This window comes from Sinohyriopsis cumingii, chromosome 17 (genome assembly GCF_028554795.1).
Source record: "Sinohyriopsis cumingii isolate HCF-2022 chromosome 17, ASM2855479v2, whole genome shotgun sequence".
NCBI lineage: Eukaryota > Metazoa > Mollusca > Bivalvia > Unionida > Unionidae > Sinohyriopsis > Sinohyriopsis cumingii.
This window is the reverse complement of record NC_142977.1, coordinates 110,519,712-110,547,541: the sequence shown is the minus strand read 5'-3', so window position 1 is coordinate 110,547,541 and position 27,830 is coordinate 110,519,712. Positions and strand designations below refer to the sequence as shown.

Below are 27,830 nucleotides of genomic sequence, written 5' to 3'. Positions count from 1 at the left end.
AGTGGGGGGTGGGGTGGGATGGGGTGTAGGTGTTTGGCAGAGTTGGTCATTGCAGGTGAGGGCTTAGGTGCTTTCAAAAAACTTTTACTTCTTCACTCTGTGTTGATAGTATATTTGGGGTTTGTATGCGTTCGCGTACGTTTGTGTGGATAGTTTATTTGGGGTTTGTATCATCTCCCTTCTGTGTTGATAGTATATTTGGGGTTTGTATGCGTTCGCGTACGTTTGTGTGGATAGTTTATTTGCGGTTTGTATCATCTCCCTTCTGTGTTGATAGTATATTTGGGGTTTGTTTTTTTCTCTTCCCTCTGTATGTGTGTGTGTGTGTATGTGTGTATGTGTGTGTGTGTGTGTGTGTGTGTGCGCGCGTACGTTGTGTGGGTGTGTGTATTGGTCTCTGTTTGTCCGTATAAAACTCACTTTATCCCTATCAGATACACTCTACCTACCTACCTGCAGTAGCGTGCATTCAGGTCAGCCACTTGCAACACTATTGATATTTATCCCTAGTGTTCAGTACAGTGACGTCACTGACGCTGGAAATTTCGAGACTATAAATATCGACTTGGGGATTTCCACATTTTGTAGCTATACATATATACTAGAATTCATAAACAGGAACGTCACTCAAGCTGAGGCTATAAAAAGATAGTGGGATTTTCCAAAGGAAAAACCCACAAGTTGCAGCTATAAATAGATAGTGGGATTTCATAGGAATTTCAGCTGATTATAGATACATAGGTATTTATCGACGATCGTCACAGAAGTTGATATTGTAAGTAGTTACTAATTTTATCTATTTTATAGTGTGTGTGTTTATGTGTGTGTGTGTGAGTATGTCTGCGCGCGTACGTTGTGTGTTTCTGTGTGTGTGTGTGTGTGTGTGTGTGAGAGTATGTGTGTGTGTGTGAGTATGTCGGCGCGCGTACGTTGTGTGTGTGTGTTTGTGTGTTTGTGTGTGTGTGTGTGTGTGTGTCTGCGCGCGTACGTTGTGTGTGTCTATTGGTCTCTGTCCGTATAAAACTCACTTTATCCCTATCAGATACACTCTACCTACCTACCTGCAGTAGCGTGCATTCAGGTCAGCCACTTGCAACACTGTTGATATTTATCCCTAGTGTTCAGTACAGTGACGTCACTGACGCTGGAAATTTCGAGACTATAAATATCGACTTGGGGATTTCCACATTTTGTAGCTATACATATATACTAGAATTCATAAACAGGAACGTCACTCAAGCTGAGGCTATAAAAAGATAGTGGGATTTTCCAAAGGAAAACCCACAAGTTGGAGCTATAAATAGATAGTGGGATTTCATAGGAATTTCAGCTGATTATAGATACATAGGTATTTATCGACGATCGTCACAGAAGTTGATATTGTAAGTAGTTACTAATTTTATCTATTTTATAGTGTGTGTGTTTATGTGTGTGTGAGTATGTCTGCGCGCGTACGTTGTGTGTTTCTGTGTGTGTGTGTGTGTGTGAGAGTATGTGTGTGTGTGTGAGTATGTCGGCGCGCGTACGTTGTGTGTGTGTGTGTTTGTGTGTTTGTGTGTGTGTGTTTGTGTGTGTGTGTGTGTGTCTGCGCGCGTACGTTGTGTGTGTCTATTGGTCTCTGTTTGTCCGTATAAAACTCACTTTATCCCTATCAGATACACTCTACCTACCTGCAGTAGCGCGTATTCAGGTCAGCCACTTGCAACACCGTTGATATTTTATCCCTAGTGTTCAGTACAGTGACGTCACTGACGCTGGAAATTTCGAGACTATAAATATCGACTTGGGGATTTCCACATTTTGTAGCTATACATATATACTAGAATTCATAAACAGGAACGTCACTCAAGCTGAGGCTATAAAAAGATAGTGGGATTTTCCAAAGGAAAAACCCACAAGTTGGAGCTATAAATAGATAGTGGGATTTCATAGGAATTTCAGCTGATTATAGATACATGGGTATTTATCGACGATCGTCACAGAAGTTGATATTGTAAGTAGTTACTAATTTTATCTATTTTATAGTGTGTGTGTTTATGTGTGTGTGAGTATGTCTGCGCGCGTACGTTGTGTGTTTCTGTGTGTGTGTGTGTGTGAGAGAGTATGTGTGTGTGTGTGAGTATGTCGGCGCGCGTACGTTGTGTGTGTGTGTGTGTGTTTGTGTGTTTGTGTGTGTGTGTGTGTGTGTGTGTCTGCGCGCGTACGTTGTGTGTGTCTATTGGTCTCTGTTTGTCCGTATAAAACTCATTTTATCCCTATCAGATACACTCTACCTACCTACCTACAGTAGCGCGTATTCAGGTCAGCCACTTGCAACACCGTTGATATTTTATCCCTAGTGTTCAGTACAGTGACGTCACTGACGCTGGAAATTTCGAGACTATAAATATCGACTTGGGGATTTCCACATTTTGTAGCTATACATATATACTAGAATTCATAAACAGGAACGTCACTCAAGCTGAGGCTATAAAAAGATAGTGGGATTTTCCAAAGGAAAAACCCACAAGTTGCAGCTATAAATAGATAGTGGGATTTCATAGGAATTTCAGCTGATTATAGATACATAGGTATTTATCGACGATCGTCACAAAATGGAACGAAAAAATTGAAAAAGAAGAAGAAAATGAGAAGAGGAAGAAAGAAGAGGAGGAGGAAGAGAAGAAAGAAGAGGAAGAGAAGAAAGAAGAGGAGGAGAAAAAAAGAAGAAAAAGAGTGTAGGAGATAAAATAAGAACTTGGTGGAGAAAAAGAAGAAATTAGAAGAAGAAGAAGAAAACCCAAAGGCCCTTTTCGGGGCCCCCATATTTCTCGAAAAGAGATAGCCTTTCCATTGCCTACCCCTTTTTTATTTTGTTTTTATTTTTTTAAAAATAGAGACCCTCCCTGTTTCAATTTTACATAGACCCTATACAGTCCCAAGGGTTTTTGGCCATGTTAAATTTACATAGACCCTATATTGTCCCAGGGTTTTTGGCCATGTTAATTCCCATAGACCCTATATTGTCCCAGGGTTTTTGGCCATGTTAATTCCCATAGACCCTATATGTTCCCACGATTTTTCTCCATGTTAAATTTACATAGACCCTATATGTTCCCAAGGGTATTTTTAATGATAAGTCCCATAGACCCTATACCATCCCCATTCACTACTGTTATCATTGACTATCCCCTATAATGATGAGACCAAACATTTGACTTCATATGAGCAATAGGATCTCTTTTCGTTTCAAACAGGTCACTTTTAGTGGGTTCTTACTGTAAGACTTGATGTACACTCGTTCTCAGTGAATACAAAAACGAAAGCATGATATACGAACAGTTGATACAAATTAATGAAATAAGGCCATGATCTCTTACGCATACATTAATATAAAGAACACAACCATCCTTCCGCAAACAAATATAATTATATTATATTCAATTGTCAATTTTGTGATACGAATTATCTTCAACACCATGTTTTTTTAAAGATTGCTTTCTAGTATTTGAATTATGTCGTTACTAGAATAGAAAGAATGCAGTACAAGCTTACCAGACCTCATCGTTGTTGACCATACCCCATCCTCTAGGGATACTGTGCACCTTCCTTTGTGGATTTCGATTCCATCTGTGCTCTCCACGTCTTTAATGCCTTGTCCCATCAGTCGCCTCGCCAGACATGTCTTTCCAGTGGCATACAAACCAACCATCATTAAGCGGATATTGTTTCTTCTCTCAACTCCTGTCTCCAGAATTTTTAAATATAAATTAACAGCATCTGGAGGCATGTGTCTAATCTCCTCAGGAATAGATGGGTGTAGCTCTAAAATAATTAAACAGAACACTATTCCAGCTGAAATAAATCTTCGCATATTTCCATATAATTATTTCAGTTGTGTATTATCAAGCTTTTGTAAGAGAATAAGCATCGATGACTATAATTTTAGTTACTGCAAAATTCCGGATTTGTGGTGGTATATTAGCTCTATATATTACGTATTATGAGACAAGTCCAGTCTCATTTAATGAGAAGTTATAAATTGCTGTCTATTAATTGGACAGTGTGTTGTCTAGAGGTTCGGGTTCCTTTAAATTTCTAAATGCTTCAACATCCAGAAAGAAACAATTTATAATTACAATCAATAATAGCAAGCATAGGGATAAAATGTGCATAATTATTCTTTTTAGTATTACTGCTATATTAAAACAATAGTATAAAGGAAAATACCGATGGCCTTAGTTTCAGATTGCCCTGGAAAGAAATAAAGTTTTCTTTTCATCGTCGAAAAATATGTCGGAATTTGGAAGGGGCGTCTTCCCATGCTGAACCATACTAGATCCTTGCATTTTCTTGCAAGTCTTGTAACCTTGTAAATGAAACATATATGTCATCAGTAAGCTGATTTCAGAGTACGAATATAATTTTTCCAGAAAAGAAAACAAATACTTAATCTTCTTAGAATCCTGTTCCAGAAATTAGCTTGATAATAACTATCAACGAATCTACTATATCATTCTGAGTGTGTGAAATGTTCTGATTTCCCCACAAATTGCAAATGGCTTTCAAACTTTGTACAGTGACATGTTTGTTCCCTTTCTTAATTTTGCCATTAATTATATAATTATTTCAAAAATGTTCCAGAAAACATATTTGTTTTCTTGCACAATTCTCTTTAGCGCATTTCATTTTAGAAGAAGATTGCTCAAGAATAGAGGAAGAGAAATATAATACCGCATTGATCAAAGTCTGTATGTCATGCGTATGGGCCCATCTCTCAAAGATGTAAACAACTGTCTCGCAAAGTACACCTCCATGTGAAAAATTCCATACCCTGAAACCTGAGAGATAATCAAATGGAACAGAAATGCCAAATGAACTCTAAGGTAACTAGAAACTATGGATCTATAACACATGGGTACCTCCCACCTCCCATTTTATTTTCTTTTGCAAGTTGTGTACATTCAAAATAAAAACTCAGAAACACAGCTATATGCATATATGCATAAATATATAAAGACGATAAGATCAAGTTGAAGAAAATTGATTGAGGAATGTTTTCATGGGACAAAGGTGCCTACACCCAAAGACCACGCTACAAGTATGACTATGTATAGATGTGTGTATATAAAGGTTAAATGGATCAAATCATAAATTTACATAACGGATTGAAATGACTGCAAGCTCGATGTTCGAGTGATCAGAGTAATGAATAAAGTGAGGTGTAAAGAAAGATGGTGCATTAGATTATGAAGCCTAAGTTTCAAGATATATTTTTCAAAGTTGATAGCATCATAATTTTCGAAATGCGTGAACCACATCTTCGTTATATCCGCAAGAACTGATCAAAGCAGGGCCAAATACTTATACTAGGATGCTAGGATGTCATTGACACTTTAAATATGAACAAGTTAGAAACTTATTTTTTTAATAATTTATATAGCATACGAATATTGATACATGCACGTTTTTATTCTTAGTGCCACAACCGAACAAGGTTTCAAGGTAACGCAGCAAAACCCGAAGCTTAAATTATCGATGGAAGGACCGACGAAAGTAAATGTTCAGCGCATTATATTTTTCTTGTAAAAATAAAATGCATTTAATTCATTTATAATACATCATATGCATTTCCATTATTCTGGAATGTTTCAATGCAATGTATTAAAAACTACAGGAACAGTATATTATATTGGGATGTAGCTCGAAAACGGCAAAATTCAAATAATGTTTTAAAGGTTTTCATAAATAAATCTACTGCCTAAACCATCCGTTATATCCGTAATAATTATGCAAATTGTCAAGATCGTGCATTTCAATCTGTAAGAGGAGATGATAACACTCTAAAAGTATCATACGATACAATGGCAAGATGGGCGAACAGACGGATATGGCCCCAATCTATTTCTTTGACGTGGACAAAATGCCAGTATTCCAACGTTGTATACTATATCACTTCAGAGATGAAACAACATTTGAATCATCGAAAAAGAAATCTCCAAAAGTTAATGATGCAGAGTTTTAATCAATCTTGAAGTTTGCTCCATATACATAAAAATCTCCGTACATTCCGTCATTACGTACATTCAAACTCCAATAATAAAAAAATCGGGGAACAAAAGAAATATTTCATATTATTGGATTTCTTGATAAATGTGTGTTTTTGCTTCGTGACATCACCTCTTCCGAATAAGATTCGTGTAATAAATATATATACAGTATCAAATTGCAATGAAAAAATTGATTATTATTAAGAGGTTTAATTAATTTAAACATTATAAACCGTGCTTGGTTTTCTTTAAATCTGTAAGATAACAAAACCTTTATGAACTTTTATATACTAGCATGCACGCTTTCATTTTAATAATGTTATCACGTCAGTAAAATTTATTTCTTAGTGAGCTTGGATAAAGATCAAAATACTTTAGGATGACAATCTTAAACTTTATCATTTTTATCTTCAATCATAAAGACATGTTACTTACAACAGACCACAATTTTTTCCATCTTCAATTTGATGTAAAAATATTAGATGATGTATGTAAACGATAAGAACAATAACTGTCGATTTTTTAAATAAACCTCATTTTCAAGCTATCCAAGGGAAACTGTTGGTTCTCTAGACAAACAAAAAACAACAAAAACAAAAGCCAGATAACATTTTCTTTCGCATTATCCGCCGGTGTTACAACTTAATTAGTGACCATCAGAATAGAAATTATGTTTGTTTGAAGTATTAATCGGCTCATACTAACTGGATCAAATGCAAATAACATATAGATTAAAGGGAAAAATACATAATTCATATTAAGGTACTTTCCTATTTATCTGATGCCTAACAAATCAGGAATGTTACAAAACAATGCCATAAAGTGTTGTGACGATTTATAAACGAGTGTTAATTACAAAGATGAACTTATGTTTTCTTTTTCTGTTATTGATGTTTAAACACTTCAAGGAAGATCCATAAAATGGACTCTCTTACCAATAGAATCCCGATAGGAAATCGCATGCTTTGGTTTCGTTAGTTTTAGCTATGCTTACAGGTTAATGACATTCGGAAATTTCATGTAAGTAATACCTGGTATGTTTGGCAGGAGTAGAAACATGTCAGGTGGCAATTCGATCCAGGGAACAAACCCAAGATATCTCTGTGCTTCATCCTCAGTGACATTTGCGCTTCGATCCTTGCTGAGATATTGCACTTTAAAAATGGAATACCACTTTACTTTTTGTCCAGCATATATATGTACTGTATACATTGCCAAGATAGGAGTACAACATTCATTATATCTTCCTTAAAACATTATAAGGATGTAGTACGGTAGAATGTGCATATTGTAGCTGCCCATAAAATATTATGGTAGATTTTCTTAACCAAGTCAGGTGAAATAGTGGATGTAGTTGAATGATTAAATTCACCTAGGTTTGTTTGCAATCATAGAAAGGTTTCATTCAAACATATTCAGACAGTTTGATGTGTATAATTCAAGCAGTAACTACCTATAACAAACATTTTGTTCTTTAACAGTGTTTTATCATCATTATTATCATTATCATTATTATTATTATTATTATTATTAATATTAATCTTTCATCTTACCCCCAGAAGCTGAATGAATGAAAAACAGCTTTGGCTTTCCTTTCAATGCAGGGCAATGAAAGTCATCAAACTTTTGCAGAATAGACCTATATGTCATCTTTCCCCCATCTGATCCAAAGATGTGTCGTTGAGTTCCATAAGTAGATATAACACACACAAAACATTCTGCAACTTCATGGTAGGAATGATGTCGTTCCATTTCCAGATTCTCATTCATTTCCTAATAAATATTTGATATAAACATGTAAAAAAAATATCAAAGCCTGAAGTGTTGGACAAAGATCAGATGAGTCCGCCAGCCTGTCTGAATGAGTGCACCCATACATAAAAATACTGAGACGAATAGTTATATAGACAAATATGGATAAATACTAATTTCTAGCATATTGTACGAACTGTTAATAATATATAGATAACAAATTGACGTTAAGGAAAAATAAAAATGAAATTTTGAAAGATAAGGAGAAAATCATTGATTAAGGAGTTTTCATGTGTAAGAGGAAGATAGATGAATTTAATTCGTTTTTTTTTACCATCGCTGTTTTATTGACTCTGCTGACAACGATAAATCCGAGTTGCTGGAAAAGCTGACTCATATGTTGCCATTCCGCATAAGTTCCCATTCGTTTATTATAGTACGTATCTGCCACTTGGCCAGAGTCGTGTATCAGTTTCTTCGGAAATTTGGCGTTCATCAACAGAAGACACCTACCGTGAATTCTTTTCCTCATCGGATACACCTGCAAAATGTAAACTAAACTTAGAGTCGCTGATAGCATCAAATCACATTAGATGTCTGAATCTTTCGGAAAGTAAACTCGCACGTGTTTTGTGTCATTATCTTAGATGATATATGTACATTTCTCTTCTTTGTGAGGATGTTTTGTTTCTTTGTGAGGATGTTTTGTTTATTTGTGAGGATGTTTTGTTTATTTGGGAATGGCTTACATTTCGTAGATCATCGTAATTTAGCTTAGGTGGATAGATCGGAAAGTTTTAGTTAGGGGAAAAGTTTTTTCGAAGAGGTTTAATAATGTTTCCTTATCTGAAATATTTTTAACATGTTTATGTTTTCTAATTTCATGGTGGTTTTTTTGTAAACATATCATTATATATGTTTTGTTTTTTGTGCGTTTTCTTAGGTGTTGTCTATTGTTGAAAAACGGTTGGAGCTTATAACGTTTAGGTGCTATACAAAGTCCTCATTATTATTGTTATTATTATTATTTTAAAGTTTCAATTTGATGATATATTTTATCAAATGTGACAGTCCGGAAAAAAAACTATTTGGAATATCCAAATTATAGTTGTAATGCTTAACTGCATTTAAAATTTCAATGTTTCATTTTTCGTATATCGATAAAATGTTAAATAGTACGATGTTTATTTTACTAGAGCTCAAACACTAATATATATAGCAGGAGAAGGGATGAACAGACCAAAGTCGAAAAGCGTCGAAAAACTAAAAATAACCCTTCCTACGAACAAAAAAGCATCGACACAAATTAAATCAAAAGCGTCGACACAAATTGACGCAAAAATAAATCTTCCAAAAGATTTCTCAATTGGTGTTACTTTACCGTCGTTGTCTTTTTTTGTTGTTCGTAGAATGGTTTATTTTACCACGTGAACACTTTATTGAGGTCGCTTCCCCCTCTGCTGCTATTAATTTATCCAAATATTTTATCAAGACCCACACGATATCTTGTTCTTGGATCATGTAAATTTATCGTTATAAATCCGTGTGCAACTTGAGCTCGTGAAAAGAAATTTCTGAATTTATTATAATCCATGTCACCACCACGCCAGGTTTGATGAATATTTCGCAGCGTATGTGTGTCTACGCCATTAAACACAACTAAAATATTACAGTTATCTCTGATCACTTTTGGAATTTTGCATACCGCTGAGTAACATAGATCACATCTGTATTTTTATGTCTCCCACGAGAAAATATCCTGGCTGGATTTGTTTGTTTGTATAGCATCACATCATCATACACAACTAAATTATTTTAATAAACCCATCAAGATCATCTACGGACGGTGCTTCATCATAATCTGTTATAAAATCAATAATATCATTTTTTTCTTCATTTATTAATCTTGCATTTTAGTTAAAGTTTTTTAATACTTCATAACACCTCTGATCATCAACGGATGGTGCTACCAAATACAATTTATCCCATTTCAACCATCTCATTATCAAATTAAGTAATAATTGCGTCTTACCCGATCCAGATGGTCCTATGAGAATCATTCTGATGGAATTTGATAATGCAGGGTGGTGTTCAACTGGCTCTCGTCGCCGAGTTGCTGAGAAATCAATTATATCCATATATTTTATAACATGAATTTATATTGTTTATGCTGTAGAGTTAAAACTCCAACAACTGATTTAGCTACGGTTACAACAAAAAATAAAAAAATAGCGTAAGGTTGAAAATGTTCTGAATGCGGTAGAAAGAAATTTTCGTTTTTACCTAATAAGCGCGGTGGTGATATTGCTAAATTGATGTCAAAGTTTCCAGGTGCTCCATGGGCTAAATACCCAGGAGAAAAACAGGATATAATTATTGCGGTCCTGGTACCAGACTTGATAATCAGGATCAACCAAAACCAGGCGAGGAACCAATAAATGCTATTGATAGAGCATGTCATGCTCATGAAGTGAAAATCTATAACAAAGGCATATTGCAGATGTGAAATTAATTCATGCGCTAGATTCTATAAAAAATAAAAATATAAAAGAAAAATTAGCTAATTGGTTAGTAAGATCCGCGATGAAAGGTAAATTAGCGCTAGGGGCTGGTAATATATAATGGAATCGATTTATTATTCTCCAAGAGGATACTGGAAAGGTAAAGCAGCTATTAGTAGACTTGCTGATGCAGCAGTGGCTAAACATTCTACTGCTGAAGCGTGGTTATCCAGGCAAGCGATATGGCAAAATTACCTACCACCACCGAAACGAATTCAGTACGCGTATTTAGATGTTAGTGTTCCTAATGAAGTTCATCAAGCAGATATTCTGTTTTTACCACATGGTACTGTACGTAGAAAAACATACAAGTACGCGTTAACTGTTGTTGATGTTGCAAGTAGATATAAAGAGGCAGAGCCGCTATCAACCAAAACATCATCTGAAGTAGCCGATGCGTTTGAACGAATTTATCAACGAGGTTGTCTCCGATGGCCACAGCTGCTACAGGTTGATCCTGGTAAGAAATTTCTTGGTCCAGTATCATCGTTGATGAAACGACATGATGTAAAAAATACGACGAGGGCATACTGCAATTCACCGTGATCAGGCAATTGTTGAACGACTTAATCGAACACTTGCTGAGCGGTTATTTGGATATCAATACGCGAAGGAATTTATTCAAGATAAAAGATCTCGCGAATGGGTTGCAAGATTACCAAGCGTAGTAGCTGCATTAAAAAATGAGATTACACGAACAACCAACATGAAACCCATTAATGCAATTACAAAAAAATATAAAAATACAACGAAAGGATATTGAAAAACTAAAAGTACTAGGTGATGTTACAGTTAGATATTTATATGAACCGGGTGAACTTGAAGGTGGTAAAGCGAGAGCGACTGATCCTATTTGGAGTGTTACCACACACAAAATATCCACCGTAACAAGATCCCCAGGTAGACCTGCAATCTACAGATTAGATTCAACTACTCCTCAACGTGGATTTACGCGTGAACAATTACAGGTGATTCCCGAGGATACACAACTACCACCGCGATCACTTAACTAGCACCCCGACGCCGATTACACTCGAGACAGGTCAACATAACATTTTCTCGTGTATGACCGCGACTACTATCTTTTCTGTCTACGGTAAATTGTCTTGAATCATTATTCGAATACCTCCACATCATTATACAATTAAAACTTGCACAATGATTATTCTGCTGCTGTTTTAACTCAATAATAAATTCAACATCAAGATCAAAGTCGCGTTTATTTTTTTTATCAGATTGTTTGTATCCGATAAATTTTTTTCTTATTATATCATCATCGATGATGATGCTGGTTTTATTAACGATTTCAGGAATTATAATTCTCAGTAACTGAGATATTTTTCTAACCCTTGATACCGCTAAATAAACTAAATTTGACCACTCGATACGATCGTCTACAATCCAAACTCGTGCATCAGAAATAGTTAATCCCTGAGACGAGTGGATCGTCATAGCGTATCCCAACACCCATGGAGATTTGTCAGCGCGTAATGCATCTTCGACCACACTAATATCAACAGCGACAATATCATTTAATACGAGATTATGTTTTTCAGTCTGCCCTGGAATATCAACATTAATATTCTGTTTTCGTGTATCTGATGGTCTATAGCATAACGGAACGAGCAATTCTGAGTATTTTTCTTTATGCAGCTGAAATAACTGCCGTTGTATAGCGTCTCTGATTATTTTTCTCCTTGCTACTATCAAATCGCCGGGTCTCCATAAATTCAAAGATTCGTTCATTGAGGTCTCTGAGATCACTCCAAGTATTATTTCACACTGAGTTTTGTTTGATTGTAATCTGATTAATTTTTTAAACTCCTTTAAATTTGATCAAGAGCTCTATGATCATCATCTATTTCTTCGCAATAATCAACGAAATTTTTTAACCAATCATGTGGAGATGGTCCAACAAAAGGCGGCGGCGGACCATAATCGCCACACATTATAGCGGTATTTTTCGTCAACAACCAATCAAGAAACGTTTTTAATGTATCCAATGACACCGTACATATCTCGTCCCAAATAATTATTTTAGGTATGTATTTTTCTCCCATTCGTTCAGGAGTCCATGTATCGCCGCGCCACCGAACGAAACTATGATACGTGCACGATTGTACTTGCCGTTGTTTCATCTCGCGTGCAAGTCTATGTGTGGGTGTCAGCACGATCATATCTGAATTTCTAAAAACATTAATTGCTCGAGTCGTCTTCCCGCATCCACCAGGTCCATTGAGATATACTGTCTTATATCTAGTTATTGGATCACTCACCGACGGCACTTTCGACATTTCTGATATTTTATTACCTTTACGATAAAAATCTCTCATCGGAACATCTGCTGATTCTGTATAATTGAGCAATATTTCTTTTTTATTCTCCACGAACTCCATCGTTCATCACGACATAACAGATTCTAAATATTTACTCGAAATATAACACGAATCTGTTGCGAATCTGACTGCGGTCTCAGGAAATCTATTAATCATCGATAATAAATTTATAGAAACATAAGCTAACATAGAAGATATTAGATGAGTATACTGTGGGAAAACGTAATTTATGTAACTAACGATCGTACCCAATTTTGTTCCGTCGGATAAATAAACACTTTCTCGATTTACAAATATATCTCTCGCTGTTACATCAGCGATTATAAAATCGTATTCGGCATCATCTAGAATTAATCGTGCGTAATATCTTTTATTATAATATGCACCACCCTGAGTAAATTTACCTATAATGCTTCTACCGAGATCTTTTGCGGTTTTTTCGTTATTTTTAAGTGTAATCTCGAGAATTTTAGGAGCTTCTTTGATAATATCATCTTCGGAAACACCAGGACATTTTTCCTTAAATTCCTTAATAACTTCATCGAGACTGATAGAATCTGGCATGGGCAACCAAACTTCGGTCTGCGCGTGATATGATATAATTGCCTCACTGACAACCAACGATGTCAGTATCGCACAATCTAGCATATATCGTAATAAAACTATGGGCGCCCAACGTTTTTCACAAAAATGTCTACAAAAAAAACATAACAAATTTGGTGGAGATTTTCGTTAAACTCGAATGATTCAACACAAGCGAATCCAGTCAGATCAAAATCAGGTAATGGTCCATTAATTGCCACTCGCGTCATCTCGTTTGTAGGGTGACCAAATCTAGCAAAATATCCAGAACAATCTCCGTATCCTAGAAAACTTCCCGGATAACATGCAATCATATCAACCGAAATAACATCATTGTAATTATACTTGGTATTCCATAATCCACCGTGTCCGTATTCGACGCAACTTGCGCGTACGTCCTCGAGTAAATCAAATCGTGTTGGTTTCCATAAATTCTTTTCTCTAGCAAAATGAGCCGCAACAGATGGAACGGTAAAACAATTAGTAACTTGTTAGTATTTTCCGCGTGTTTGTACTTGAAAAACGTCTCCGCGAGATTTTTCATCTCGTCGTGGAGAGATTCTGTTCGATATATTTCACCGTTTGGTTTAACAAACTGATCAAATCCACCTTCCTCATCACTTTTAAATAACCATACCGATACAGGATCGTTTTTACTTATTTCGTTAATAAAATCAAACATGTCTCCGCGGTAAAATCTAACAGTTCGATCACGTGGAAATATTGATACTGGTCCATGCGTGCCCATTATGATCAATAATATCTATTGGAGCTCCTTTCGATTTATATTTTGATTCGTATAATATTTCTTCGGTTATCGTTGATACTATTATTGGAAATCTTAATATTTTTCATAATTCAGCAACATCTTTTATTGTAGTACCGGTATCCTTAACTGAATCAGCCCACGAGTTTATTTTTTCACGTCTTAAATCAGTTAATCCGTTTCCACGCATCGCGTTTGTAAAATGTTCTATTACTCGTTCGGCTACACAATTTAACCTTGAAAATTTCATGGGTGCCAGTTTATCAACGCTGGGTTTTTTTTATTTATCTCATAGATTCCATAAATAACTGCTGTTACAGGGTGCGCTCGCTCATAATACGGTTTATCAATACTAGTCAATAGACCCGGTCTGGAATTTTTGCTTAATATGGCAATTTTTTATTATCAAGGACAGGATCATATTTGTCACGGATAATCCAACTATCTGTTTCTGTTAACACAATAAATTTTTTACTCTGAAGAAATATTTTTGATCGCCTTCGTACTCAGCGATGTAGTTAATGATAGTTGCCACTCGTTTGTCATTCAATGTAGCATCAACAACTTTGTCCTTGAGAGAGTCGACACTGACTTCATCCTTGACAGAGTCAAGGCGTATAATCTTGAACGTTGACCATACATGAGATGCACCATCCGTGTAAAATTCTTTCTTGGCGTCATGAATTTTCGAGATCAAACTTTTATTTTTCGGATCAACCAGATCTCGTACTGGTAAGTCAGGTGATAATCTGTCGAGATTAAATTTATATTTAGAAGGCCTAGTTTGGGATAATCTCTCGAATTCGTTCATATAATTAAAACAAATATTTAAATAAGGAATATTATATATATATGATGAATCAGTGTATTTGGCTCATGATCGGCTCAGTAACTCGCTGCAACAAATCCTGTAAATGTGAATTTTGTTGGATGCACTTACAAAGTATACGGCGAGGGAGTCTAGGACCAATACCGTGTCTGCGATGTGGTGTTGGAGTACGAGAAAAAGCAGGATTCTGGGCAAATGCGGTGGAAAACGGTTCAGAGAATTTAAGAGATATTATGACACAAAAAAAATAACAGCGAAAACGCTATAAAATCCGTGGAGGATTATATATCAAGATTTCAGACAAACAATGATTTAAACAAATATTATCATTATATAAATGGAGCAAAATGAGTTTGTGAGACATCCTATCATAACAAACTATGAGGCAAATGGTAATGTTGTCATTAGACACTGTAGGTTAAAAAGACAGGTTGGTAATGTTGATAATACTGACTATCTTAGATTTACTGTTGGGAAGAAAAGATATCTCTGTCATCGTTTCATTTACGAGTGTCATAATGGGATGATCAAAGATGATCTTGTTATTGATCATATTGACGCTAAACCTCAAAATAACTCTCTATCCAATTTACAAGATATCTCAAGGAGTGAGAATAGTATGCGTGGTAATGTTGGTAAATGTAAGACAGTTTCTAGAAGGGTGATCAAGGCTACAAATACAGAGACCAGAGAAGAAATAATATTTCATTCGATGACTGCTGCTGGCAAGTATTTTGATATTCACTCGTATTCGATACAACTCGTTGCAGAAAATAGATATAAAACTGCTTTCTCAAAAAAATATAAACAGAGAATCAGCTTCCGATATCAATAATTATCATCACTAGCAAGTATTATATTTATTAACTATTTATTTAATTATTTATCTTTTTTGTCAGAAATTCTCATTATTATACTACTTATTTTTTGACCTGAGCGAAGGGAGGTAATATTATGATATATTGTTTTTCTCGGTATATGGTCATAATTAGTTCGTTATTCATCTACATAGTAACTGTACCCGTAGAAAGATATTTATGATTTCTGACTTACAAAATATACGGTTATATGTTTAGATCCGTGTATTTTCTGCTCTATTCGTGAAACATTTAGAACAGCGTACTATACATAGACAGCACATAAAATACATGTATATTTCAACTAAAATACAGAAAACCGAGCGCAGTATGACATGTATATTTCAGCTTACTGAGTGCAGAAACCAGCGTCTAGTCTGTATCAATCGTCCCGGGTTAATTTTAGATCCACAATACAATACAGGGATCCTGCATATGTTGACTCGATTATAGAAATACGCGTATAATAATGTTTGGGATTAAAAATCAGTTGCATTTTCCTTGTTCAGTGCAGAAATATATATAATGTGTGTTTGTGTACGTATGTGTGGTTATTTTTTTTCTTTTTTTTATCGAGTAATATTTACAACTAAATACTCCCTTTGACTGTGTTTTTCACGGATACAGATTTACGAGTGGAAATGCTAGTAACATATATTTCTGATACTTTCTCCATTGAGCAGTTATGGGGAGGATGGAAAAATCAAGCAGTTATGTTAGTATAAGAGGAATCCATTGTAAGATCTAGACCGGATTGTTCTATCATAGATGGCGTGGATCATAAGCGGCATAGTAAATAGGAAATTCCCTAATTATTTTTATTATCCAGAAAAATATTAGCTTTATAAATCTAACTTGTTTGGTGAAAATATATTGTATAAACGTATTTCTTGAGTTCAGAATTGTATTTTGAGCAAAAATACTTGAAATCAGTTCTTTTTCAATGATTATTAGCTATATAAGAATTTCTGAAACATATATTGATAACTGCTTCGATAGTTCAGTCGGTAACGTATTGGACTGTGACGCTCGCGGTCCAGGATCGAATCCCCATGGCTGAGAACTGTCGGTGGTACGCATAATTGCGATTTTTATAATAATTGGGGGCTCCGCCATAAAAAAACCCTCAACAGAACCCCTCCAACCACGTCACTGGTGGTTGATACATGTTTTGTATCCCCCACGGGCTGATTATTGGGGGGTGTTCTGTTGAGCGTATATGTTTGTACTGTCCTTCATTCGTTGTATATACTCATTCATTGGATGTTTGTGCCGTCCTTCATTCATTGTATATACTCATTCATTGGAAGTTTGTGCCGTCCTTTATTCGTTCTATATACTCATTCATTGGATGCTTGTGTCGTCCTTCATTCATTGTATATACTCATTCATTGGATGTTTGTGCCGTCATTCATTCATTGTACATATTATAAATACTACGTGTTGTGCCGTCCTTCATTCATTGTATATATAATCTGAGCTCGCTAAAACACTCGATTAGGGGCTCGTCATTCATAATATATGTTGTGCCGTCCTTAATTAAGATTATATGTTCCGTGTATCCTCTAAATGTAGTAGAATGCGGTGGCAAGCGACAAGTTTAATGGGGATTATATGTTGTACTGTCTTCACCAAATACACCCTCTTGGGTTATGGGCTCTCATGGGGGAAGTGTTTCGTGTGCCCGTTGAACTTTGGTAGAATGCGGTGGCAAGCTACGAGTTCTGGGTTGTAAATATGTAAATACTATATGTTGTACCGTCCTTGAAACATCCCTCCGAACTAGCTAAAACACTCGATAGGGGTTCCATAGGGATATATTTTTTATTTTAAAGATTTATATATTATATAATGAACCATGAAAATAGCAAAGACATTATTTCTGCTATAAAAAAAAACTAGAAGAAAACGGAATTAATATATCTGATGAACTAAATCCTGAAAAAAAATATTTGATTTTGAAACGTTAGAAGAACTTAAAAATGAAAATAAGTATGCTCTATCATCTCAATATAAGTTCATAAAGCGGATTCAGGCAGCTATGTTTCAGTCACTAGCTATGGTGAACGATGATCAAGTAAATGAATTTGTTCCTCTTTCTGTTGCAGTAGAAAAAGTCAGATCGGGATTATCCAACGAGTACGAAACGAAAAAAACTGTCAGTACCCGCATAAGATACTTAAGAAAAATTATGTCAGCAGGTAACGCAGTTACAAGTTACCAAATCAACCCTGAATAGCAATATTCTGAAATATTATTTTTATCATAAAATCTGATTGATTGGCATACTTTTGAGTACCAATCACCCTATCAATAATAAAAAAATAAAATATTTCAGAATAATAATAAAATAGTTTGTGCAGTATATTTTGGAAAACTGATTGATTTACACAAATTTGAGTACCAATCACCCTATCAATAATAAAAAAAATAAAATATTTCAGAATAATAATAAAATATTTCAGAATAATAATAAAATATTTTTTTGTAGTATATTTTGGAAAACTGATTGATTTACACGAATTTGAGTACCAACCACCCCATCAGAATTACAAATCTGATTGATTTACACGAATCTGAGTACCAACCACCCCATCAGAATTACAAAACTGATTGATTTGCATTAAAAATAAAATATTTCTGAATAAAAACATATTTCAGAATAATAATAAAATATTTTTTGTAGTATTTTTTGCAAAGCTGATCAATTTGAGTACAAAGCTACAAATCAGAGACACAATCTGATCAATTTGAGTACCAAACTACAAATCAGAGACACAATCTGATCGAATTCATAAAAATAAAATATTTCAGAATAATAATAAAATATTTCAGAATAATGATAAAATATTTCTTTTCTGAACAAATTGTCTCAGATGATAATAATTATTTACAAAATTGATTGAGTTGCATAATTTTAAGTATCATTTACCCCATCAGAATCAACAATCTGATTAATTTACACGATTTTAAGTACCAATCACCCTATCAGACACATAATCTGATTAATTTGTATACTTTTTGAGTACCAATCACCCTATCAGACACATAATCTGATTATTTTGCAATAATTTTAAGTACCAATCACCATATCAATAATAAAAAATATTTTAATCTATTTTGAAATATTTTATTTATTCTGAAATATTTTATTTATTCTGAAATATTTTATTATTTTGAAATATTTTATTTATTTTGAAATATTGTATTTATTTAGAAATATTTTGTTTATTTTGAAATATTATTTTTATTTTGATATATTTATTTATTTTGAAATATTGTTATGTATTTAGAAATATTTTATTTATTTAGAAATATTTTATTTATTTAGAAATATTTTACTTATTTTGAAATATTATTTTTTATTTTGATATATTTTATTATTTTGAAATATTTTATTTATTTTGAATTATGATTTTTTAAGTTGATCGAGTTTAATACAGGAGTGTGCATAATTTAGAATCTGATCTCTGTTACAAATGATCGTGACAATATGTTCTCGACGGAGCTCATCTAACTGTTCTTGTGTTAATAAGAAATCTTCATTTCCGTATTCATCAATAACTAAATTAACGTTAAATTGCTCTGTGTTTGGAGGTTGTAAAAAAGCTGTTCTGATGGCGTTTTCAAGTACTTCTTTGTCATGTATAAAAACCCTCACGTGTTGGTACATTATATAATATTTACTTGATTAATTCATGGATCTTTAAGATCAAACATCTACGATTTCACATACAGATTTATTACAAGCTCTTCTCCACGTAGGTCAATTAAGCGATTAAGGTGGTCTGTGAGCTTAAAATTTATTCGTGTTAACATATTATCATGACACCGCAGATACACAGGATTAGTTGGTTCTTGCACGATTAAACTTCCAGGGGATACTTGTGGTGTAAATGTATATAAAATATATCCCTGTTGAGTCCGATTTGATTTTCCGAGATCTATTTGATAGCTACCATCGACTACGTCACAAACCAGATTGACCACGATCGTGCTAGTTATATTAACGATTCGCGGAGATACGTGTCTACCGCCGCCGTGTCGATGGTTATTGTATCTGAGAACAGTTGGAGGTGGTGCTAGTTTTCTCCATGCATCGAGTAATTTAGGAAAGAATTTATCGATGAGATCAATGACAGATTTTCTTAATTTACCTGGATTATAATCAGGGAACTTAAACGTTTTAATGTCAGCTTCGGGTATTTTGTATTTGGTTGCGAAAAACCTTCTATAATCGCCCGATGATTCAAAAACCAGGTTTATGATTCTATTATGAAAATATTCAATTGTATCAGCTATATGATTTAAAATTTCTATTTGTTTAATAATGTCTTCACGTGTAGATGTCAAATCAGACAAATATTCATGAAAAAGGACACGTAAATTATTTAGATGCTCTTTGTGGTCTGAATTTATGATATTAATGACATTATTGATATTTATCTCGTAAAATGAATTACACAGGTCATGACCGTTATCAGCGTTGTGTAAAAGCCAATAGTATTCACCAGTTCGCTCGACACGAAATTGATCCCGTTTATCCCATACTCGTTTTTTTATGTTCCACCAAAACTTTTATAATTCATTTTAATATTATGATGAAAACTTTTTGTCGATGTAAAATCAGCCCGAGTTGGTTCTGGTGGTCCATGATATTCCGGCGCAATATCAGGCCAACCTAGTACGGATCTTATCGTGGACTGATAAATATCAACGACGTAATCAGGAGACTGTATCTCAACCGTAGAAGATAGAGTCGGTTCATGAACGTTAATCGATATTTTCGCTTCTTTTCCCGTTATTGAATTTATTCTACGTTGAAATTCCTCATTGATCTCTTCAATCTCGTAACTCCCAGAGGGTATGCCAACATCTATCCAGTCAGGTGTTTCATCTGGTTTGTTCTTGTTGGCAAATACAAGTGAATTATTTGCTGGTGTACCATTAAATGATTTTGATCTGATATTTGGCCAGCTGTAATATACCCGTAATTGAGCCAGTGCTATTTTCTTTACTGGAATTGCAGTAGGAAAGTTAATACTAAATTCAGGATTAGGTGAACTTACCGAGATCATCGTTATCTTTGGTGGAGTTGTGTTAGTCACGATCTGCTGGAGTAATTCCGTCATTATTAGTAACTGTATCTTTAATACCGATACCCTCGTGATATATTTTAGTCATCATTGAAAACTCAAAATCAGATATAATTCCATCATTGAGACTCACTGATAACAACGAAGACAATTTCGAGTATGCTACCGTCGTTGTGTGCAATTTTATTATGTAATCGGATAATGTTTCATTCATGCAGGTGCATATATCTTTTTGTGATGATATTGAAAACACCTGCAATTGTTGTTGCTGCTGAAATACATATTGTTACGGCTACTGGTGCAATCATTGTCACCGCTGATAATATAACACCTGTTGCAGCAACAGCAGCGGATACTGAATAAACAATCACATCAGCGATAACTAATCGTCGTCGATATTTCTTTACTTTTACTGTATACTGTTCGACTCGATCTTTTAATGCTGCCTGCCATTCACGCGCTTGATTGTACCTGTATTGTGCACCGTCCATATATTTTTATGCAGTAAATAACTGAGGTGTTTCAGCTACAAATTCCAAACACCACCAGTAAGATGTTGCGGTTAATTTCTTATCAGCTGCTTCCAGAATAAAAATGTCTTCGCTTCCGCTATTTAATATAACAGATACAACCCCGGAAAACTTATCAGCTGAATGACGCCATGGATACGTTGTAAATATTTCAAATTTTGCAGCACTGAACACAGATAGCCTGTACACGCCAGTGACTGTTGCGGTATAGTTGATAGTTTTATTTTCCTGTGACCACTTTGCGAGTCCAGATGACACCGTGTGTACGATGTTTGTAATATGCCCAGGAGTTATTCCGGCTGAAATTTAAATCAAATTGGTTTTATTAATGATCTCAGGAATCGCCGCTACGAAGTCTTGCTGTGTTTGTTTGATCGTGTCGATGTTTGTCTTGATATCAGAAAGTTTTATGTCAACGGCGTGAGGAGTGCCGAAGAATTTATCTATGGATTCATCGTTGTTTTGAGAATTTCTTCGAAATCTTCCAAAAGCGCCCACGTGCACATCATACTCGGCCCGCAACATGGATAATTTACTATTTACGGTGTTGTAGTTGACGTCAACGTACCTTTTTTGTTGCTGCGTCTTCGTCGGATGTTGGATCTCTTAAAACTGCTATCTTATTTCCGTTCATGCTGAGTTCACCCGTCGTTGTGTCGCCAGTGTTTCTCACGTGATTAGCAACACTTGTTACAATTTCATCTCTGATGGTTGCAAACGATATACTTGAATCCCTGATTTTGCCGCTGTCAGTAAACACAGGGATATTATCCGTAACTGCACCGAGTACTCGCCGAATTATATCATTCCATCTGATATTGCTCGTTTTTAGTTTACCATATCGATCCTGAAAAATAACAACCTCATCTGGGTCAACTCCAGCCAGGCTCATGATATCAGCGAGTTCATCTTTAGTCGCGTACTTTGACAGATCAACGTCGCCGGACTTTTTCTTAACGCATGAAGATCTTCTTCCGTAAATATCAACCATTTAATTTTAAGATCTGTTTGAAACGAATCGGTTGCTTGTATAATCATGCACGATTTTATGTGGCGGTTTGGATGATTTTGATATAGCGTTGAGCACATTAATTGCCTCACGGCCACATATTGGCGGATCGGTCATTGTTTGTGTGGGTAGCGTTGAATACCAAACTTGCGCGTGAAGTGATGCGACATACTTGATAAATTCAATGGGTGTAGCTAACCCGTATGAATCAAAATAAACAATTCCACGTGGATCAACCCTGTATGATACCCAATGAGTACCGGGTCCTGAATTCGAGTCGAGATTAATAATACCTGTTTCAACACAGATTCGTTGTTTCGGTAATTGATCTCGCATAAAAACACCTCTAAAGGCTTTTATTTTTCATTTTTTAGCAGCTTTTATCAAATCAAAATTTGATACTAGAGATTCTAACGTGGAAGCCTCAGACATCTTCCCCAACGAGATCCCGGTAATCTTAGGCCGCGTCCCTTTTTTGTATCCCTTTCCTGTTGCTTTCTTTAGGGCCATTCCAGCAGTTGTTCCAACAGCACCTAATGCGGCTGCTTTTGCTACGGCTGGAGCAGCAGCAGCTATTAAAGCCGGAATAGCCGCAAGAAGTGGAAATATACCGCCTGTTTTAACCATGTCCTTGATGGCGCTCGGAGAAAGATGGAATTGAACTCCGGTGTTTTGATTCTAGGGCTTTATTGAAATGTTTAATCTGATTATTTGTCAACGATAATTTGTTTGGACCACCACCAATCTGATCTCGTTTTAGTGATATTTTAGTTCCGCATTTGCTGGCGTTTTTTGACTGAAGCTTTTTGGCCTGACCGGGGGTCAAAGCAACATTAACATGACTATACGACATTTTTATATAAATATATTTTTCTAAATAACATGATTAAATATTTTCCACTGGTACATCAACGACTCTCATTCGACCATTACCACCTTCATGTAACATGGCTTTATCGCTGTGTATAACCGCGATTGCTCTATAATCAACACCACCTGTATTTAATGTTGCTTTAAGATGTATATCAACGACAGATTGTTTTGATAGATCAAGATGCTCCAGTGAAAAATAATAAATCGAATACAAAGTTCTAAAATCATGTTGTGATATTTGCAACCCAGTATCAACATTTTGATCACGTCTCATGAATGACATCAATCGATGATATACACGTCCTATACTATTTTGTTCATAATTTAGTTGTATGCTCTCTGTTGGTTCTTGTTGTCCGTTTATCCGTAAAGAAATATCTGTGATACCTAGTTTATCAAATATCATATGAGTACGTTCTTGATTACCTAAACGATCATGGTTCTGAAACGCAATAAAAATATGCCGTGGTGCAGAAACACCTTGTTGTGATGCTATATGTCATGTAAACTGACCGTTAACGTCAGTTTGCATACTATCATTGTTTGTTGTTAACCATGACACCAAGGATTTACCACCTGTGTCCATGAAAGAAATCAATTTCTCTTCTTCTGCGATCGTTGGAGTCATTACCGGCATCCATAGTGAAAGTTTCGATAATACTACTTTACCATCATCACCAGCGGGTCTCCACAGAGCATCGTTATCATCACCTTTTCTCACAAGAACAACCGTGTGTCTAACTCCAAAAATAACCTTTCTAACATTTCTACAAAATCCAAAAATATGCGATAGTGGAATTGTACATGAAAATCTTCTACTGGCTCTTAGCAATATATTTTTACGCGATAAGTTCTCGGTAAACGCCGATATCCATGATACCACCTTGAAATAATCGCCGACAAATATCAGCTGCTTCATTAATTATTTCGTTTTCCTCCTATGAGAACTTCTAACCGTGATACGTCATTGAGAATATTGTCAGGAGAAACAAAATTATTTCCCAGCCCACTCCCCGCTGCTCCTTTTCTGTTGATTTCTTAGGTGGTGTTATTCCAAATAGCTTTTTAATTTCTGACAGCGGTGAAAAATATTGTTTTTGTTCTGTTCATTGCAGAGGTGGAGGAAGTTGATATGAAGGTTCCTGCTTGGAGAGTTTTTCTTGTTCTAGTTGTCTTATTTTCTCTCTATAAAGTATTTCTACTCCTTCATAAAGAGCTCTGTATTCCAAATCATTACTTTTAACCTGTCTTTTGTTTGCAAATATGCGATATGTCCATTTAATAAGATTATCATCATTTATCCTTTCATGAGAGGGGTTTAAAATATTAGATTTGTTAAATATATAAAATAATATTTTTTCCGGTAATTTTTTCTTTCAGTATTTCTAATATCTTCAACAACCCCTTCTCTGAATATTGCAATCAATTTTATATTTTCTTTTACTGGTTTAGGTTTAGATTCAAGTTCTTTTTTCGTGTCGCTGATTTCAGTACGAAGTTTTCCAATACCTTCAAGTATTTCTTCACCAACGGGTGGAGGTTGAGCCGCAGCTATATCAGTTGGAAGATCTCGTAAAATCTTCTTTGTCTGTTTAGTTCTTCTTGCTATTTTTTTCAGTCTGCGCTGCAGTTTGTTCTAATACAGGAAAAATACCCCTTTTCCTCTTCTCATCTTCCTCCACAATATCTCCCCATATAGTTTTTTCAACAGCCGCTGAATCTTTCTTAGTAGCTGCAGTGACGGGTTTAAACAGATTTTTAGTGTCCTCTTCGTACTCAACTTGTGCTTCCTGCTGCGCTTGCAAATTTTTTCTAAATGAGTCTCTGACAGGAAGAAAGTTTTTGATTGCTTCCGGATGTACCATTATTTTTAATATAACATAATGATTTAATTATAGCAGCAGAAGGGGGAGCGACCTCAATAAAGTGTTCACGTGGTAAAATAAACCATTCTACGAAGAAACAAAAAAAAGACAACGACGGTAAAGTAACACCAATTGAGAAATCTTTTGGAAGATTTATTTTTGCTTCAATTTGTGTCGACGCTTTTGGTTTAATTTGTGTCGATGCTTTTTTTTCTTTGTCCGTAGGAAGGGTTATTTTTAGTTTTTCGACGCTTTTCGACTTTGGTCTGTTCACCCTTCTGCTGCTTATATATATATATATATATATATATATATATATATATATATATATATATATATATATATATATATATATATGTATATATATATATATATTGTGTGTGTTTCATTATTTTCCACGATTGAAGTTTGGAAGGGTCATTTTGCAAACACCATTTGACATAGCTAACATTCGTCCATATGTGTAGACTAAAGTTGAAAGATACTATTTGTAAAAAATATTTACTTAGATTTGAGTTTAGGACAGTGGTTTTCCCATTGGAAATTCCTGGTCTACCTGATATTTGTGATGCTCTTTACTAAAAGTTAAGTAAAAGACACTCAAATGCGACACATTTTCTTTGAGTTCTTCCTTGTTTACAACTTAGAATGTTCTGGAAATTAACTTTTGTCCCTCGTCCTGGTCTTCTTAATGTATCTTCGGTTTTGATATAAAGGTTGTTTGCATCAGAATTATGCACTACTATTGTAACATCTGTCTAATGAAATCAATCTTTTGGTTGTGCTCAGTTATAATTTGAGATGTTTTATTTTTAATTGTTCATTGGAATTACAAAGTGCTCATTGACTGTAGCAGTAAATCCCTGTTTTGGCATTATTTTGAATTCATTCAAGAATATCCTGGATACTATCATTATCATATTTCAAGATTGTTGGCACATCAGCACATTCAAGATTGGATTTAACTCGGAATACGTCTATACTTTTGGACTCATGATAGGACTTTGAGGATCATCTGGGAATTTAGTTTAAAATACTATATGTATGTATATATGTTAATTTCCTTCTATTCGAAAAAATGAGCTATTACTTTTTTTACTATTACTATATTTCTTTCCCACTAGCATAGAATCTTTTGCTTTTTACAAATGCATGCTTTGGGAAGAAATCAAAGAAAATGTGTCGCATTTGAGTGTCATATAGGTAAAATATCATTTGTTATTTATTTACGAGAGCAATGCGAAGAACTTGAAAGTAAGAAAACCATGCCTTGATTAAAACTGATTGATTAAACAATAAGGAATATGTATCATTTCGTAATATGGAAATGATCAATATAATTTGTACCGTACATCTGTTTTCAGAGCGATCATATGATCCAAATTTGTACCTTGGATGAATGTGCTTTTTTCATATACGTTTCTCTCGTTGACTTCACCACCTGTACAGGATCTTGATAAAAGTGCCTCGCTGCTGTTTCCCATAAAGGCCACTCTGAACAAAACAATCGCATCTTTATATTAAGAAAAGCAGAGAAGCAGCATCTGTATTACATAGTGTTTGACCAACAATGACAACGAAGGCTATTTTACCTTTACAGTATTAGATTTTGCTGCTCTGAATGAATGTGTATAGGAAAACAATTCTAGTGTACAGAAGTGTATGCTGAGGGACTTGAAGCGCTAATTAGAAATGTGACCACTGACCTTATAAGTTCAAATGATGATGGTATATGAATGTACAAGAAAGAGAAAGGTTTGAATCATAAATATGACTGTAATGGATATTTCTCACCCATGTGACAGACAAATCTAGCTGTTTTGCTAACCATACTTTCTTGTCTCAGTCTGGTTATCTTAGACAGGTCGTCTCAGTCAAGGTGTCCAAGCGCAAGGATATACTTTTAAAAAAAAACTCTTTTTGTCTACTCCTGTGCCTGACGTAATCAAACAACAAGAAGAACAACAAATATATAACACAAAATAACCCATATAACAGCTTAAGGTTTCTCCATCTTCGAGAATACACCAAAACAAAACATTCTGAGAGAGATAGACATACACGCTCACACGATGTTGAGTTATTTGGAATCACGCTAGAAACTATTTCATACCACACAGCATGGTCAGTTTTATTCTATCTGTAGGCCTAACTCAGTAAATATTCAGGTCAGCGTCATTACATGTAGCTAAAAGTACCTAACTAGTTTTAAATACTTCGTGTGAGACGAATTTAATATTGCTGGCTACATTTCATGATGCTGAATTGGAAATTTACTGAGCTACAGACAGGTTAAAATTCGCGATGCTTTGTGGGACGAACTATGACAGAAAACACTGATCTATGAACACAGACGACACACTTCACTGACTATAAGAAATAAAAAATCTAAACTCTCTCAAGAGCATTTTTCAAACTTGTCAAAGACTACCCAAATAGCCAAGTTGAATCAAACATTGTAAACAAACGAAAATTCCTGGATTGCCTATGATAGTGGTAAATTCAGCAGTCAAAGCGCCATTCCACAAGAAACTTTTCCATGTAGCCTATCATTGTACTAGTAATAGGAACAGAATATTTCCACGAAAGAAAATATTAATTTCCAAGAATATCATGAATTAGAAATCTCCTCCGTCACTACACACTTAGAACTAACTGTACAGCAGTCTGTACCCAGCAATGTATCGTACCGTTGCCTACCATATAACTTTTTCCAAATTAGACCTGATGAAAGTTACATGTTAT

At 35.0% G+C, this 27,830-nt stretch overlaps 2 protein-coding genes across 3 annotated transcripts in view; one reads left to right on the top strand and one right to left on the bottom strand.

The window, feature by feature from the left end:
* Window positions 1–27,830, top strand: part of LOC149779661 (uncharacterized) — a 232,750-nt gene that overhangs the window by 90,669 nt on the left and 114,251 nt on the right. The gene's annotated exons all lie outside the window — the stretch shown is intronic.
* Window positions 1–27,830, bottom strand: part of LOC149779663 (uncharacterized) — an 83,504-nt gene that overhangs the window by 44,479 nt on the left and 11,195 nt on the right. The window contains exons 3-9 of one of the 2 annotated variants that reach the window (XM_089940481.1): window positions 26,476–26,579; window positions 8,116–8,322; window positions 7,583–7,802; window positions 7,061–7,183; window positions 4,714–4,820; window positions 4,210–4,348; window positions 3,535–3,804 (exon numbers count right to left, since the gene is read on the bottom strand). In XM_089940481.1, the coding sequence (XP_089796607.1) occupies window positions 3,535–3,804; window positions 4,210–4,348; window positions 4,714–4,820; window positions 7,061–7,183; window positions 7,583–7,802; window positions 8,116–8,322; window positions 26,476–26,579 (1,170 nt within the window). The remainder of the gene's footprint in view (window positions 1–3,534; window positions 3,805–4,209; window positions 4,349–4,713; window positions 4,821–7,060; window positions 7,184–7,582; window positions 7,803–8,115; window positions 8,323–26,475; window positions 26,580–27,830) is intronic. The other variant, XM_089940482.1, reaches the window with a different exon arrangement.